Source organism: Microcebus murinus, chromosome 22 (genome assembly GCF_040939455.1).
Source record: "Microcebus murinus isolate Inina chromosome 22, M.murinus_Inina_mat1.0, whole genome shotgun sequence".
Taxonomy (NCBI): Eukaryota; Metazoa; Chordata; class Mammalia; order Primates; family Cheirogaleidae; genus Microcebus; species Microcebus murinus.
Window position 1 is genome coordinate 7845972 of NC_134125.1, and position 12692 is coordinate 7858663.

Consider the following 12692-nt stretch of genomic DNA (forward strand, 5'->3'; position numbering starts at 1 on the left):
AGGGTGGTTTTTTTTTTTAAAGCTTTTTTACTTTTCAAATTTTATTCTATTCTTTCTTTTTTACTTCTCCAAGTTAGTCTTTTTGCTGTATCGCTCAGGGTGGTTTTGAACTCCTGAGCTTGAGCGATCCACCCGCCTCGGCTTCCCAGAGTGCTAGAATTACAGGCGTGAACCACCGCGCCCGGCCAAGGCTGCTCTCTTTAACCTACAAGAACCAACCAGTATGGGCAAAAGCTAGAAGAATCCTCCCTGGTGAATATTAATGTCTAGTTAATAACTTATCTCTCTAATGCTTTCAACTCATCTTTTAACGTATTAACTGCCATGTGAATCGTATTTAACTCATACTAGCTTTGAGCCTGGAGCCTCATGAAGCATATGCAACTCACATCTCCTCACCTTGGGAGCCATGTGAACTACTTTTCCGAGTTGCATATATAACTCTCACACAGAAAAAATAACAAAAGAAACAATTTTTTAATTGAATTAGAAAGGATCATTTTGTTTTCCCAAGTTTTTATTCTATTTTCGTAATAAAACGCCGTGGCCCCAAAGAAAAAAGATTTTTTTTTCTAGAGTGGCAGTCAATGTGTTAAAGCCTCACTTGCGAAAAGGAGTGAAATCCAGTACAAAGCCCATCCCAGAAAAGTGGACACAGCATCATCCAAGCAATGATCGTGGAAATCTCAATACGAAGGCTTGCCTCAAAGTTCACTTGTCAATCTTGGGTGCTCCTGTGCTACTCCAGTAGGTTATAATAATGTAATTTTTCCACTAAAACAATTCCTTTGATCTAACACAGCAGCGGGAAATCACATCTGCCTATGGAGGTTTTAAAATTACTTAAGCAATGCTCTACGTAAAATGCTCTATGTAAAAATTTCACATGGTAATAAAAAAAGACATCTAGTAAAAAGTAAACATCTTCCAATCTCAGTGTGCATAAATAACTACTATTAACAGTTCCTTGGGCAGAATTCCAGACACCCTCTATGCATATAAGAATATGATCAGCTCTTAACAAAAAATTCAAACAGGATCTTCTTATTCTGAAACTAGCTTTTTAATAAATCTTAAATATCTTTCCATACTGGAATTTTCTTTTTTAAGAATCTCACTCTACCACCGAGGCTGGAATATAGTGACACAGTCATAGCTCACTGTAACCTCAAACTCCTGGGCTCAAGCAATCCTCCCACCTTCAGCCTGCCGAGTACCTGAGACTACAGGCATGTGCCACTGTGCCCAGTATTTGATGTATACATGGTGTGTCAAGAGAAAAGCTAAAATATATGACAAGAAGTATTTCAGAAATAGTGGGTTTTTTAGGAGAATGATCCCAATTAAGACCAAGAAATTTACATAGATTTGATTCTAATGTAACCTAATTATCTTAATAATGAATACCTTGTCTTCCCCAGACAAGAAGCCTAAAATGTCTGACTTCAACTTCATCTCTGGGTAAAGTCAACAGACAATTAGACACCCCTTTCCTTAAGCTGCCTTATCCCACAGGGCGTTAGAGCAAAACACGCTGGCATTTCCTATAGTTTAAATTTAAATGTATAAGTTGATTATTATAATTTATTTCAATCTCAAAAAAATAACTCATGAGCATCCACAAGAACAGACAGCACTCCTGGTTAACCCTTACGAGGAAAATAACAACAACAAAAAAACACCTTTTTTCTTTATTTATTGCCTCGAAGAAAGTATCCATCTACACAACAAAATTGCTGCTCTACACATATTCATTACAACAAAAACACACTTAAATTAAAACCAAGTGATAGGATGTCACATGCATACCACACTGACCACAGAGTATGAAATAAATCACAAAGATTTTACTTACCACGTCATTTTCCAAGGCCTCCAGTTCCTCACTGGTTGGGAGTTCCCCTGCATCCCAGGGCTCCAGGTCCTTCTCTTTGTGTTCACCATTCACTTTAGCACTGATAGCAGAGTCAGTAAAAGCATCTGCAAAGGATTGCTTTGGTTGAATGTTCATACAACTGGACAACTGGCTACACTAATACACACATGAATTATCAACAAAGATGTATGCTTTACAAAAGTTATGAGAAGTGAATTTACATAATTAACTTAAAATCTAATAAAAACATTTATTCACATCATAATTTAATGAAAATCTAAATTCACTAAAGTGGAAAAAAGAAACGAAAAGTTAAAAATTACATAAATAAAATATTTTAAAAAAAGAAAAGAAAAAGAAAATCAATGACAAATGCACTGAAATAAAAATAAACCTAAAACATACATACATGAAGATAAACTGCTATCTAAACTGATATAGAAAGAACAATATTCATCAGTATAATTTCAAATTTAATTTAGTAAATGGCATCACAGATGATTATGAGTAAAGGCATTTTCTTCTCTTATAATTTTTAAGCCACATGAAACATTTTAATGTACTCATACAATTAAATTGTATTATAGATAATTACTGTGTATTTCAGAAGTGACCCAGAAATTTTCTATCCATCCATCCAAAACAAGATCCTCTTTTGTTTAATGGATCCACTAATAAGATACAGCCATATATATGTATATTTATTTTTAACTTTCCAAACCCTGGTCTATAAGCAGGGGTCAGTATCCTAACATATTCTTGCCATTACTAAGTAAAGCCATGCTAGCTCACCCCTTCAAAGAACCCACTTTTTCCTATAACCACCCTGCTACAAAGTTCAGGCCCTAGAGTATATTACCTGTTCCCAGAAGGTTCAGGTGGCAGGCCCACCTGCAATTTCCATGAACGTATTCCCACCTATTTGTGTCCTCTTCTCTATCTATGTTACTGAACAGCACCAGCTTGTGAGAGCAAACATGGCATCCACACGTTCAGCTGACCACACTGCTGTCTGGCAAAGGAAATTTCCTCTAGTTGGCAGTTAGGACCCAGCTAAATAATAAAGGTCTACTTGGGCAATGACAGCATTAGGAAATGCTTTTTAGATATAGGCTTGCATTTAACACATTAACTGCCATATGAGTTGTATCTAACTCATGTTAGTTTTGAGCCTGGGGCCTTGTGAGGCACGTGTAACTCACACGTCTCTTTACCTTGAGAGCCAAGAGAACTATTTTTCAAGTTGCATATAACACACACACAGAAAACACTCAAAAATAAATTTTTCATTAAATTGGAAAGGATTGTTTTGTTTTTAAAGATTTTATTCTATTTTTGTAATAAAACACCATAGGCCCAAGGACAAATTTTTTTTCCAGTGTGGCAGTGAATGTTTTAAATGGCTGGACCCACAGGTTACCACCTACCACCAGCTACGGAGTAATACTTCTGTCAATCTGGCTCTGCTGTAGAGTAGAGGCTCCCAGCCACTGTGCCCTCACCCTTACTGCAAGTGGCCAACAAGAAGAGAAGGGGAAGAATCAATGGCTAAACATAATTGTCCTTCAAAAGAGATGATTCCACAGAGATTATTGATTTGGCATTACTTCTATAACTGTCACTGTCTTCCTAATGGACAAGGTGATTCCAAAATAAGAAATTTGAGCCAGCAAATTTACAGATAGAACTTCAAGCCTATCTAATTCTAACCTTTTCTTATCCCAAACTAGGGGGTGGGTGGGTACGCATGCACACTAGGAAATAAAAGCATCATTGCTTCTCTGGGCTTAGCTGCCAGAAGCACTGCTCCCGTTGCTAGAAATTCTAAGAGATAAGAGCCTGCCAAGGGAGGTTCCCAGAACAGCAGGCCTTAGTTGGGATGGGAGATGACTGCATTTTGGAAAAGCTCTGTAAGATGTTCTAAGAGACTAAATGCTGTCTTCCCAACACCATACCCCATCTTCAGCTAGAAGCCACTGATGGTCCCCAAAACCCTGGCTTTAACTGACTCTAACCTGAATCAAGTCCTACTCTACATGTTCAACTTAAAGTTATGTGAATTTTTGGTAAAAATTAATTCACTCATGTGTATTTCCAACAATGTAAAATGTTCCAAGAAAACATTAAATAACAACTTACATTAGGATCCTCAAATTCCTCTAATTCTCACAAAACTAGAAACAGAAAACAACACTATAGAAAAATTCCAAACCAGTCATCTTCTGCAAGCAATAGGATTGTTAATTTATATGTAAGATCCTATGAATGTTTTAATCACACCAGTTTTTGAAAAGCACACATTTAAAGTAAACAAAAGCATTTATTTAGACAGAAACCCAGCATTAGAGAAAACAGTCTTTTTATTCAAGAAATTAAAGCTCAAAGCAGCTACAGACTTTTATAGAACCACATAAATGGAATTTTTCTCATTGCAGGGTATGTGTGTGCATGTATATATGTGAAAGTATCTAGAAAAGACTAGAGACTGAGCCAAGCTGTCTTCAAATCAAAAGATCAAAATGCACACAAAAATATAGCCTTAAATATGTTTTTATGATATTATTCTAAACAAAATTTAAAAAGGACCCCCAAAGGGAAGTCAATCTGAAAAAGCATCTAAAACTTCACTGACAATAATTTAGGTTAAGAGGTCATTATTAAGTAATCTATTTTTTTCAATGCAATTTTTTCTTTTTCAGACAGTCTTGTTTTGTTGGCTAGAGTACTGTGGCATCAGCCTAGCTCCCAGCAACCTCAAACTCCTAGGCTCAAGCAATCTTCCTGCCTCAGCTTCCCAAGTAGCTGGGACTACAGGTGCTCGCCACCATGCCTGGTTAATTTTTTGTTTCTATTTTTAGTTGCCTGGCTAATTTTTTCCATTTTTAGCAGAGACAGGGTCTCGCTCTTGGTCGGGCTGGTCTCGAACTCCTACCTCACGCAATCCTCCCGCCCTGGCCTCCCAGAGGCCTGAGCCACCTCACCCAACCAATGCTACATTTTTATCATAAATCTTCTGTTAATAATACCAATCTTATAAAGGAATTAACTATACACGTTACTTAGGAGTATGCTTATCTTCCAAGGCAGAAATAAGGAAAGGGAAAACACAAAAATGTGATTCTATAAAGAATAATGATTTAAAAATTTCCTGAGAAGTGAATCTTTTTAAAGGTAAGTAAATGGTTTATGGAAAGATGTACAAAAGTGGAGACTCAGCACAAAATGAGGCTATAGTGACAGGATGATGGGAAAACTCTGACCATAAGTATTAATACAATATCTCAGACCAATATTACATCATTAGCTAGAAGGCAGATCTGGGTATCCATTCTGCACTGTTGCCAATATCCACTATTATAAATTCTGATTTGTTTTACCATTGTAAAATAAAGTGCTAGAATTTTTTTTTTTTGAAACAGAGTCTTGCTCTGTTGCCCAGGCTAGAGTGGCGTGGCATCAGCCTAGCTCACAGCAACCTGAAACTCCCAGGCTCAAGCAATCCTTTTTGTCTCAGCCTCCCAAGTAGCTGGGACTACAGGCATGTGTCACCATACCCAGCTAATTTTTTCTATATATTTTTAGTTGTCCAGCTAATTTCTTTCTATTTTTAGTAGAGACAGGTCTTGCTCTTGCTCAGGCTGGTCTTGAACTCCTGAACTTGGGCAATCCTTCTGCCTCGGCCTCCCAGAGTGTTAGGATTACTGGCGTGAGCCTGCGCCTGGCCCTAAACTTTTTTTTTAAGGGCCAAATTTGGATTTTTAAAAATCCACTGTTGGTATTAAATAGTACAATGTTGTAAACAGGATTTCTGCAAAGTTTAGAAAAATCAACTGGCTATAATCTACACACAACTGTGGGAATTTACATGCATTTTACCAACGCCAAAAGTCAAAATATATTAATTTTCCATTATCCTCTATGGTAAGAAACAAAAGCATTACAAGAGCAAGATGCAAGAATACAAAGTGACCATTAGAAAAATATTACCTGTTTCTGAAGGAACTATAGGCATAGAAAGAAAAAAGAAAAAAACAATAAAAATCAGATGAGATGATAAAGATTTAGTTCTTCATGTGCTTTAATTTACAAAAGTCTCTAGAATATTGAAAAAAAAAAGTATAAGGTTATCCCCTCCCCCACCCCAACTCTACACTTCTATGTTACCCTCTCAGCAGGCAGGTTTTCTTTTTTTTTTTTCCAAGGCAGGTTTTCAATACCTTCCCTTTTTAATTCCGGGCGGAAACCTATTAATAGTCCCAGTGGTGCCACCTGGTGGTGGTCAAAAAGAAACGTCTGAAGCAGTGTGTCACCTTTCCTAGGTGTCTATCCTAACCTCATTCATTACCAAAGAAATAGGGTATACATTCAGCTCAGCCTTTCCCTGTTTTACATCCTAGTCAATTGTGTCTCTAAAACATGAAACTTGTCTGAGAATTTTTTAAAGGGCCAAATAAGATGCCAGTGTTATAAACTTCAAATTTATAAAAACTATAAAATGAGCAAAAAACTGGGTGAAATAATCACTAACATAAGCCTCAACATCAGAAACCATCAAATGTGCTTACAGAAAAGTCTTCATCAAAATCCTCAGCTACGCATTTAATCTCAATTAAATCTGTTTTCTCACTGACATTCTAGATAAGTAAAAATCTTACTTCAATGTTGTTTTGATCAATTATCACTAATGCGGCCTTTTTTTCAATAACTTTTAAAAATAGTTTCTCATATATCATCAGTTACACGTGGACCAATCTATACACTATAGATTATTATTTATAGTGGCTGCCAACCTGGCAACTAGGACCATTTAATCATTTTTAGTACTTACTAAGTATCTACAATGTGCTGGTCAGGAATCTAGATAAGGTAGGGATTCACATTTGCCAGAGACAATCCCCGCCTTTTGCTGAAGGAGCTCTTGGCTGTGGAAGGGTAGTTACAAACATGAAGCAAATCTTTTAGGATCTAATGCAATGGCTGCTAAAATACAATTAAAAACAAAGTTCTTGTTCTGCTCAACGGCTCTGGCTTTAGAAGTGACAGCTGATGTAGGCCTTCATAAACACAAGCAAAAATTAAGGGGTAGTAAAAGAGTTCCAACATAAAGTAGCATGAAAACTATGTGTAGTTCTAGCGGCTTCCAAAGGACAAGCGCAGAAGAAAAAAAAAAATTTTTTTTTTTTTTTTTTTTGAGACAGAGACTCACTCTGTTACCCGGTGTACAGTGCCATGGCAACAGCCTAGCTCACAACAACCTCAAACTCCTGGGCTCAAGCGATCCTCCTGCCTCAGCCTCCCAAGTAGCTGGGACTACAGGCATGCCCCACCCTGCCCCACTAATTTTTTCTATATATATATATATTTTTTTTTTTTGAGACAGAGTCTCGCTTGTTGCCCAGGCTAGAGTGAGTGCCGTGGCGTCAGCCTAGCTCACAGCAACCTCAAACTCCTGGGCTCAAGCAATCCTACTGCCTCAGCCTCCCGAGTAGCTGGGACTACAGGCATGCGCCACCATGCCCGGCTAATTTTATATATATATATATTAGTTGGCCAATTAATTTCTTTCTATTTTTATAGTAGAGACAGGGTCTCGCTCAGGCTGGTTTTGAACTCCTGACCTTGAGCAATCCGCCTGCCTCGGCCTCCCAGAGTGCTAGGATTACAAGCGTGAGCCACCACGCCCGGCCGAATTTTTTCTATATATTTTTAGTTGTCCAGCTAATTTCTTTTTTCTTTTCCTTTTTTTTTTTTAGTAGAGATGGGGTCTCATTCTTGCTCAGGCTGGTCTAAAACTCCCGAGCTCAAACAATCCGCCTGCCTCAGCCTCCCAGACTACTGGGATTACAGGTGTGAGCCACCGCGTCTAGCTGAAAATTTTTTTTAAAGAAAATATGTGTAGGCCGGGCGCTGTGGCTCACGCCTGTAATCCTAGCTCTTGGGAGGCCGAGGCGGGCGGATTGCTCAAGGTCAGGAGTTCAAAACCAGCCTGAGCAAGAGCGAGACCCCGTCTCTACTATAAATAGAAAGAAATTAATTGGCCAACTGATATATATATAAAAAATTAGCCGGGCATGGTGGTGCATGCCTGTAGTCCCAGCTACTCGGGAGGCTGAGGCAGGAGGATCGCTTGAGCCCAGGAGTTTGAGGTTGCTGTGAGCTAGGCTGACGCCACGGCACTCACTCTAGCCTGGACAACAAAGTGAGACTCTGTCTCAAAAAAAAAAAAAAAAAAAAAAAAAAGAAAATATGTGTAAAATTTCCTTTATTGCATACAAGTCCACATACTTCCCAGGGAAGTAGGATTGAGGGTTGGGGGTGGGGGGTTCTCTTCATTGTATAATCATTTAGTTAAATTATTATATTATGAAGATATACTATAACATCTATTATACAGATAATATTAAAGAATAACAAAAAATCAAGATGGGGGCCTGGCACGGTGGCTTATTCCTATAATCCCAGCACTTTGGGAGGCCAAAGTGGGAGGATCAATTGGGGTCAGGAGTTCGAGGCCATCCTAGGCAACACAGTGAGACCATCTCTATAACAAAAAAAAATTACCTGGGCATGGTAGTGCATGCCTGTCAATCCTAGCTATTCAGAAGACTGAGCCAGGGGGATTACTTAAGCCCAGGAGTTTGAAGTTGTAGGGAGCTATGATGGTGCCACTGTGCTCCAGCCTGGGCGACAGTGAAACATTATCACGACAAAGAAAAAAAAATCAAGTTGGAGATAAGAAACACAGTTAAGAGCCGAGGATATATAGATAGGAACAACAAAACCAAGGGGACAAGTGGAGGCGCTATCCTCCAATGGGGGTGGGATAGGGATATGAAGACAAAAGAGGATTGCAGGAAGATGGGACACAGGGAACTCTAGATTGGGGATTCCTAATCCTTTTCTCTTTAAAAGAGTGATGAACATAAGTAATAATATGAGATATCCATAACACCAAGCGATATGAAATTAACTGAGTTCTATAGATGCTAAGTCATACATACTGCTATTACTAGTTTGTTGCCTACATTTATAATGGAAAGAAATGTTAAATTTCACTCAAAGGTTAGTGAAATTAAAGATGTAAAATTTTTTTCATCTTAATCCTCTCTGCAATCTCTTTTAAAAATCCATGGTTCCAGGTTACGGCCTCTACTTATGTCTTAACAAGGCAGGAGGAAAGCATTTTGCTATGAATAAAGGATATGAGTAAGGGACTGGGAGTGTGGTCATTAAGATTGTAGAAACAGATCTAAAGGGAGGATCAAAAGGTCTGCTGAGCTCTCCTGAAACTCCAGCAAGAGCTAGAACCCTTGCATTCCTAACTAACCAGTACCCCAGTGGGACCTTCTCCAGCCACACCCATGACATTGGCTACAGGAATAGGCAGATAAGAGTTTAAAAATGGAACGCAAAGGGAGGGTCACAGAAATGACCCCATTTTCGCTTTCAAATAAAGGAAGGATGGGGGAAGAACAGAGAGCCCTGTAAGGGGCTGGGAGAAAGAGAGTAGAAGAGTAAAGGTTAAAATGGCTATGATCAGAGCAGTTCTTGGAGAGTATTCTGGAAGAGAAGCAATTAAAAGTGATGACCAGGGCCGGGCGCTGTGGCTCACGCCTGTAATCCTAGCTCTTGGGAGGCCGAGGCGGGCGGATTGCTCAAGGTCAGGAGTTCAAAACCAGCCTGAGCAAGAGCAAGACCCCGTCTCTACTATAAATAGAAAGAAATTAATTGGCCAACTGATATATATATAAAAAATTAGCCGGGCATGGTGGCACATGCCTGTAGTCCCAGCTACTCGGGAGGCTGAGGCAGAAGGATCGCTTGAGCCCAGGAGTTTGAGGTTGCTGTGAGCTAGGCTGACGCCACGGCACTCACTCTAGCCTGGACAACAAAGTGAGACTCTGTCTTAAAAAAAAAAAAAAAAAAAAAAAGTGATGACCAGGTCAAGAAAGCAGACTGCTACAACAAAATTGAGATGAAAGGGACTCAAGTCATGGAACTTAGGAGGCTATGTTTCCACAGGAATAGTGTTCCATTCCAAATCACCAACTTGAAAATAAATTTCTGCAATATCTCCTATGGTCATCCCTCAGCATCCATGGTGTATTGGTCATAGGACCCCCTTGTGCATACCAAAATCTTTGGATGCTCAAGTTCCTTATATAAAATTTGCACATAACCTATGCATATCCTACTATATACTGTAAAGCATCTCTAGATTACTTATAATACTTAATACAAAGAAAATGTCGCATAAATACCTCTTATACTGTATTGTTTAGGGAATAATGACAAGGAAAAAACTGTACATGTTCAGTACAGATGCATTTTTCCCAAAAATATTTCTGATCTACAGTTGGTTGAATCCCGATGCAGAGCTCACAGACATGGAGGGCAAACTGTATTTGGAAACTAACATTTGAGCACATCAGGGTAATAGCCACAATACTATGGGAAACTTGAATACATTCCAAAGGTATACATCACTCTGTTTTAAATACTAAAAAGTTAAAAAGTTACATTACAAAATACACCAGCCAACAGTGTATGCCTATGAAGAAACGCAGCAGTGAATACTGTCCATTTTGAATGACCATGACTATCTTCTCACTAACTCCAGGGCTATCAAGTAGTCCTGGAGTTTTAATATCTAAATTGTCAGAAGTGGTTTATTTGACACACTACAGAGATGACAATTATATAATATAAGCACAAAACCCAAGTATTTGAGGTTAGATACACAAAAGTCAGTCGCAGAGTTTTTCCTTCAACTCAGAACTTTTCAGAAAAGAATGAATCAGGAAGAGCTAAATTATCAAAACAAAACAGGTCATCCTGATTTCACTCATAGTAGGGCTGGAAGAGGAAACCAGGATCTCTCTCTGTAGCCCATGTATCCCCAGAACACCCAAAGGATATTTCCCTCTACTTATTATAACTGTTTTCCCAGCAGCTAAATTTTTAACCAAACATGATTCTTGAAAGGTGATTTGTGTAAATAAAATAAAAGCCCTAATTGAAAGACTGTGACTTTCCAGTAGATGGGAGACATTACAATAAAGAATACACAGGTGAACAAAGTTACGTGACACCTTACACAACATTCTATAGAATAGGACAGATTCCACAACAATATTAAGAAAGAAAAGTGGCCAGGCACCGTGGATCGGGCTTATGATCACTCTGGGAGGCCAAGGCAGGAGGACTGCTTGAGGTCAGGAGTTCGAAACCAGCCTGAGCAAGAGTGAGACCCCCATCTCTACTAAAAAAATAGAAAAAATTAGCTGGGTGTGGTGACATGTGCCTGTAGTCTCAGGTACTTGGAAGGTTGAGCCAGGAGGGTGGCTTGAGCCCAAAAGACTTTGAGGTTGCTGTGAGCTAGGCCACTGCATTCTAGCCTCAGTGATGGAGTGAGACTCTCTCAAAAAAAGAAAGAAAACGCCAACTGCCTAAATGCCCAAACTTAAAACAAAACTTTAAGTAATTAAAAAAAAAAAATTCTTACCTTAATAAAATAGGATGTCATTTTCCCAGCAAACCACCACCTAATCATATCTTTGACTCTAGGGCACTTGAACATGGCAAATGAGTTTTGTGAGCCATGGGTAGAAAAGGGTTGTTTTTACCCTGATTAGCAGAAAAAATAAGTGAATCTCTAAGGTAAGGTATCTTTTAATCCTATGATTTTTAAACCAAAACCTCAGTGAAACTTGTTTGATATTAATACTAACTTCACAAATAGATACCTTAAATGTCTAGATATAAATTCAAATATGTGTGCATGTCTATTTTTAAAGGCCTTAAAATAGCTTCTATACATGTTTGAATAATATTTCATTCTTTTACCTGTACCTCTGACTTTTCTGACTTGCAGAAGAATCATGTGGGTCCTATTGATATTTTCAAAATTAATAACAGAGATTTTGCTTTTGATATTTCAAAAGGGTAAAATGCCTACTACAAGCAATCTTCTGTCAGAAGAATATGCTTTGGATACATCATGCTGTAGGAAAACCATTTTTACACTTGGAAAGGAATAACTGCTTCTTTAGCTTCCCAGAATTCAATGGTAATTATAATTCTAATCATCATCTATGATTATACATCTATGTAAGAAAAAAAACCCCAGTATTTCCCAGGTTTGGGTCTACTGAGTATGAAAATATATAAAATTTTTAAAAATCAATTAATAAATATATTTTGAGTATTTATTACCTATACATCACTCTACTAGACACCATGACTATATCCTTAATTCTATAAACATGTTTTCTTAACTCAAGAATATTGTAATACATTCAGAGATAAAACATACTGATGAAAAGATACCACATACTGATTTGTAAAGCTGACTGAGTGTTCACAATATGAGGTAGACCACTGGTTCTCCAACTGTGTTTCATGAAACTGTATGATTTCTTCAGGGTACCCCAGGAGACAAGGGAAAGCTGAGTAGGCAGGGGTTCTAGGACACCCCCTGCTCTTTCCCACCACCAATGCCTTGTTTTAACTGGGATTCAGCATTGTATTTCATTAGAAAGAAAAATACTGAACTATTCTATGCTAAAAATAAAATATAACAAGTTTAACAACCATTGTCATAGGCAATAAAAATAAACCAGAGTGAGAAGGGAAGGTCAGAGAAGTTTCTAGGAAGGAAATATGATTTGAGTTTGGACTTGAAAAAGCATCTAAAATTCTAGTGAGTAATGTAATTTGTTTTTTTGTTGTTTGTTTGTTTGTTCTTTAAATAGAGATGGAGTCTCACTATGTTACCTATGCTGCATTCCAACTGGGCTCTATGATCCTCCTGCCT

General features: G+C 38.2%; 1 protein-coding gene across 6 annotated transcripts in view; it reads right to left on the reverse strand.

The window, feature by feature from the left end:
* ATXN2 (ataxin 2) overlaps positions 1-12692 on the reverse strand; it is a 96483-nt gene that overhangs the window by 48991 nt on the left and 34800 nt on the right. For all 6 annotated transcript variants that reach the window (XM_075996559.1, XM_075996558.1, XM_012778380.3 and 3 more), the window contains exon 6: positions 1856-1980. In XM_075996559.1, the coding sequence (XP_075852674.1) occupies positions 1856-1980 (125 nt within the window). The remainder of the gene's footprint in view (positions 1-1855; positions 1981-12692) is intronic.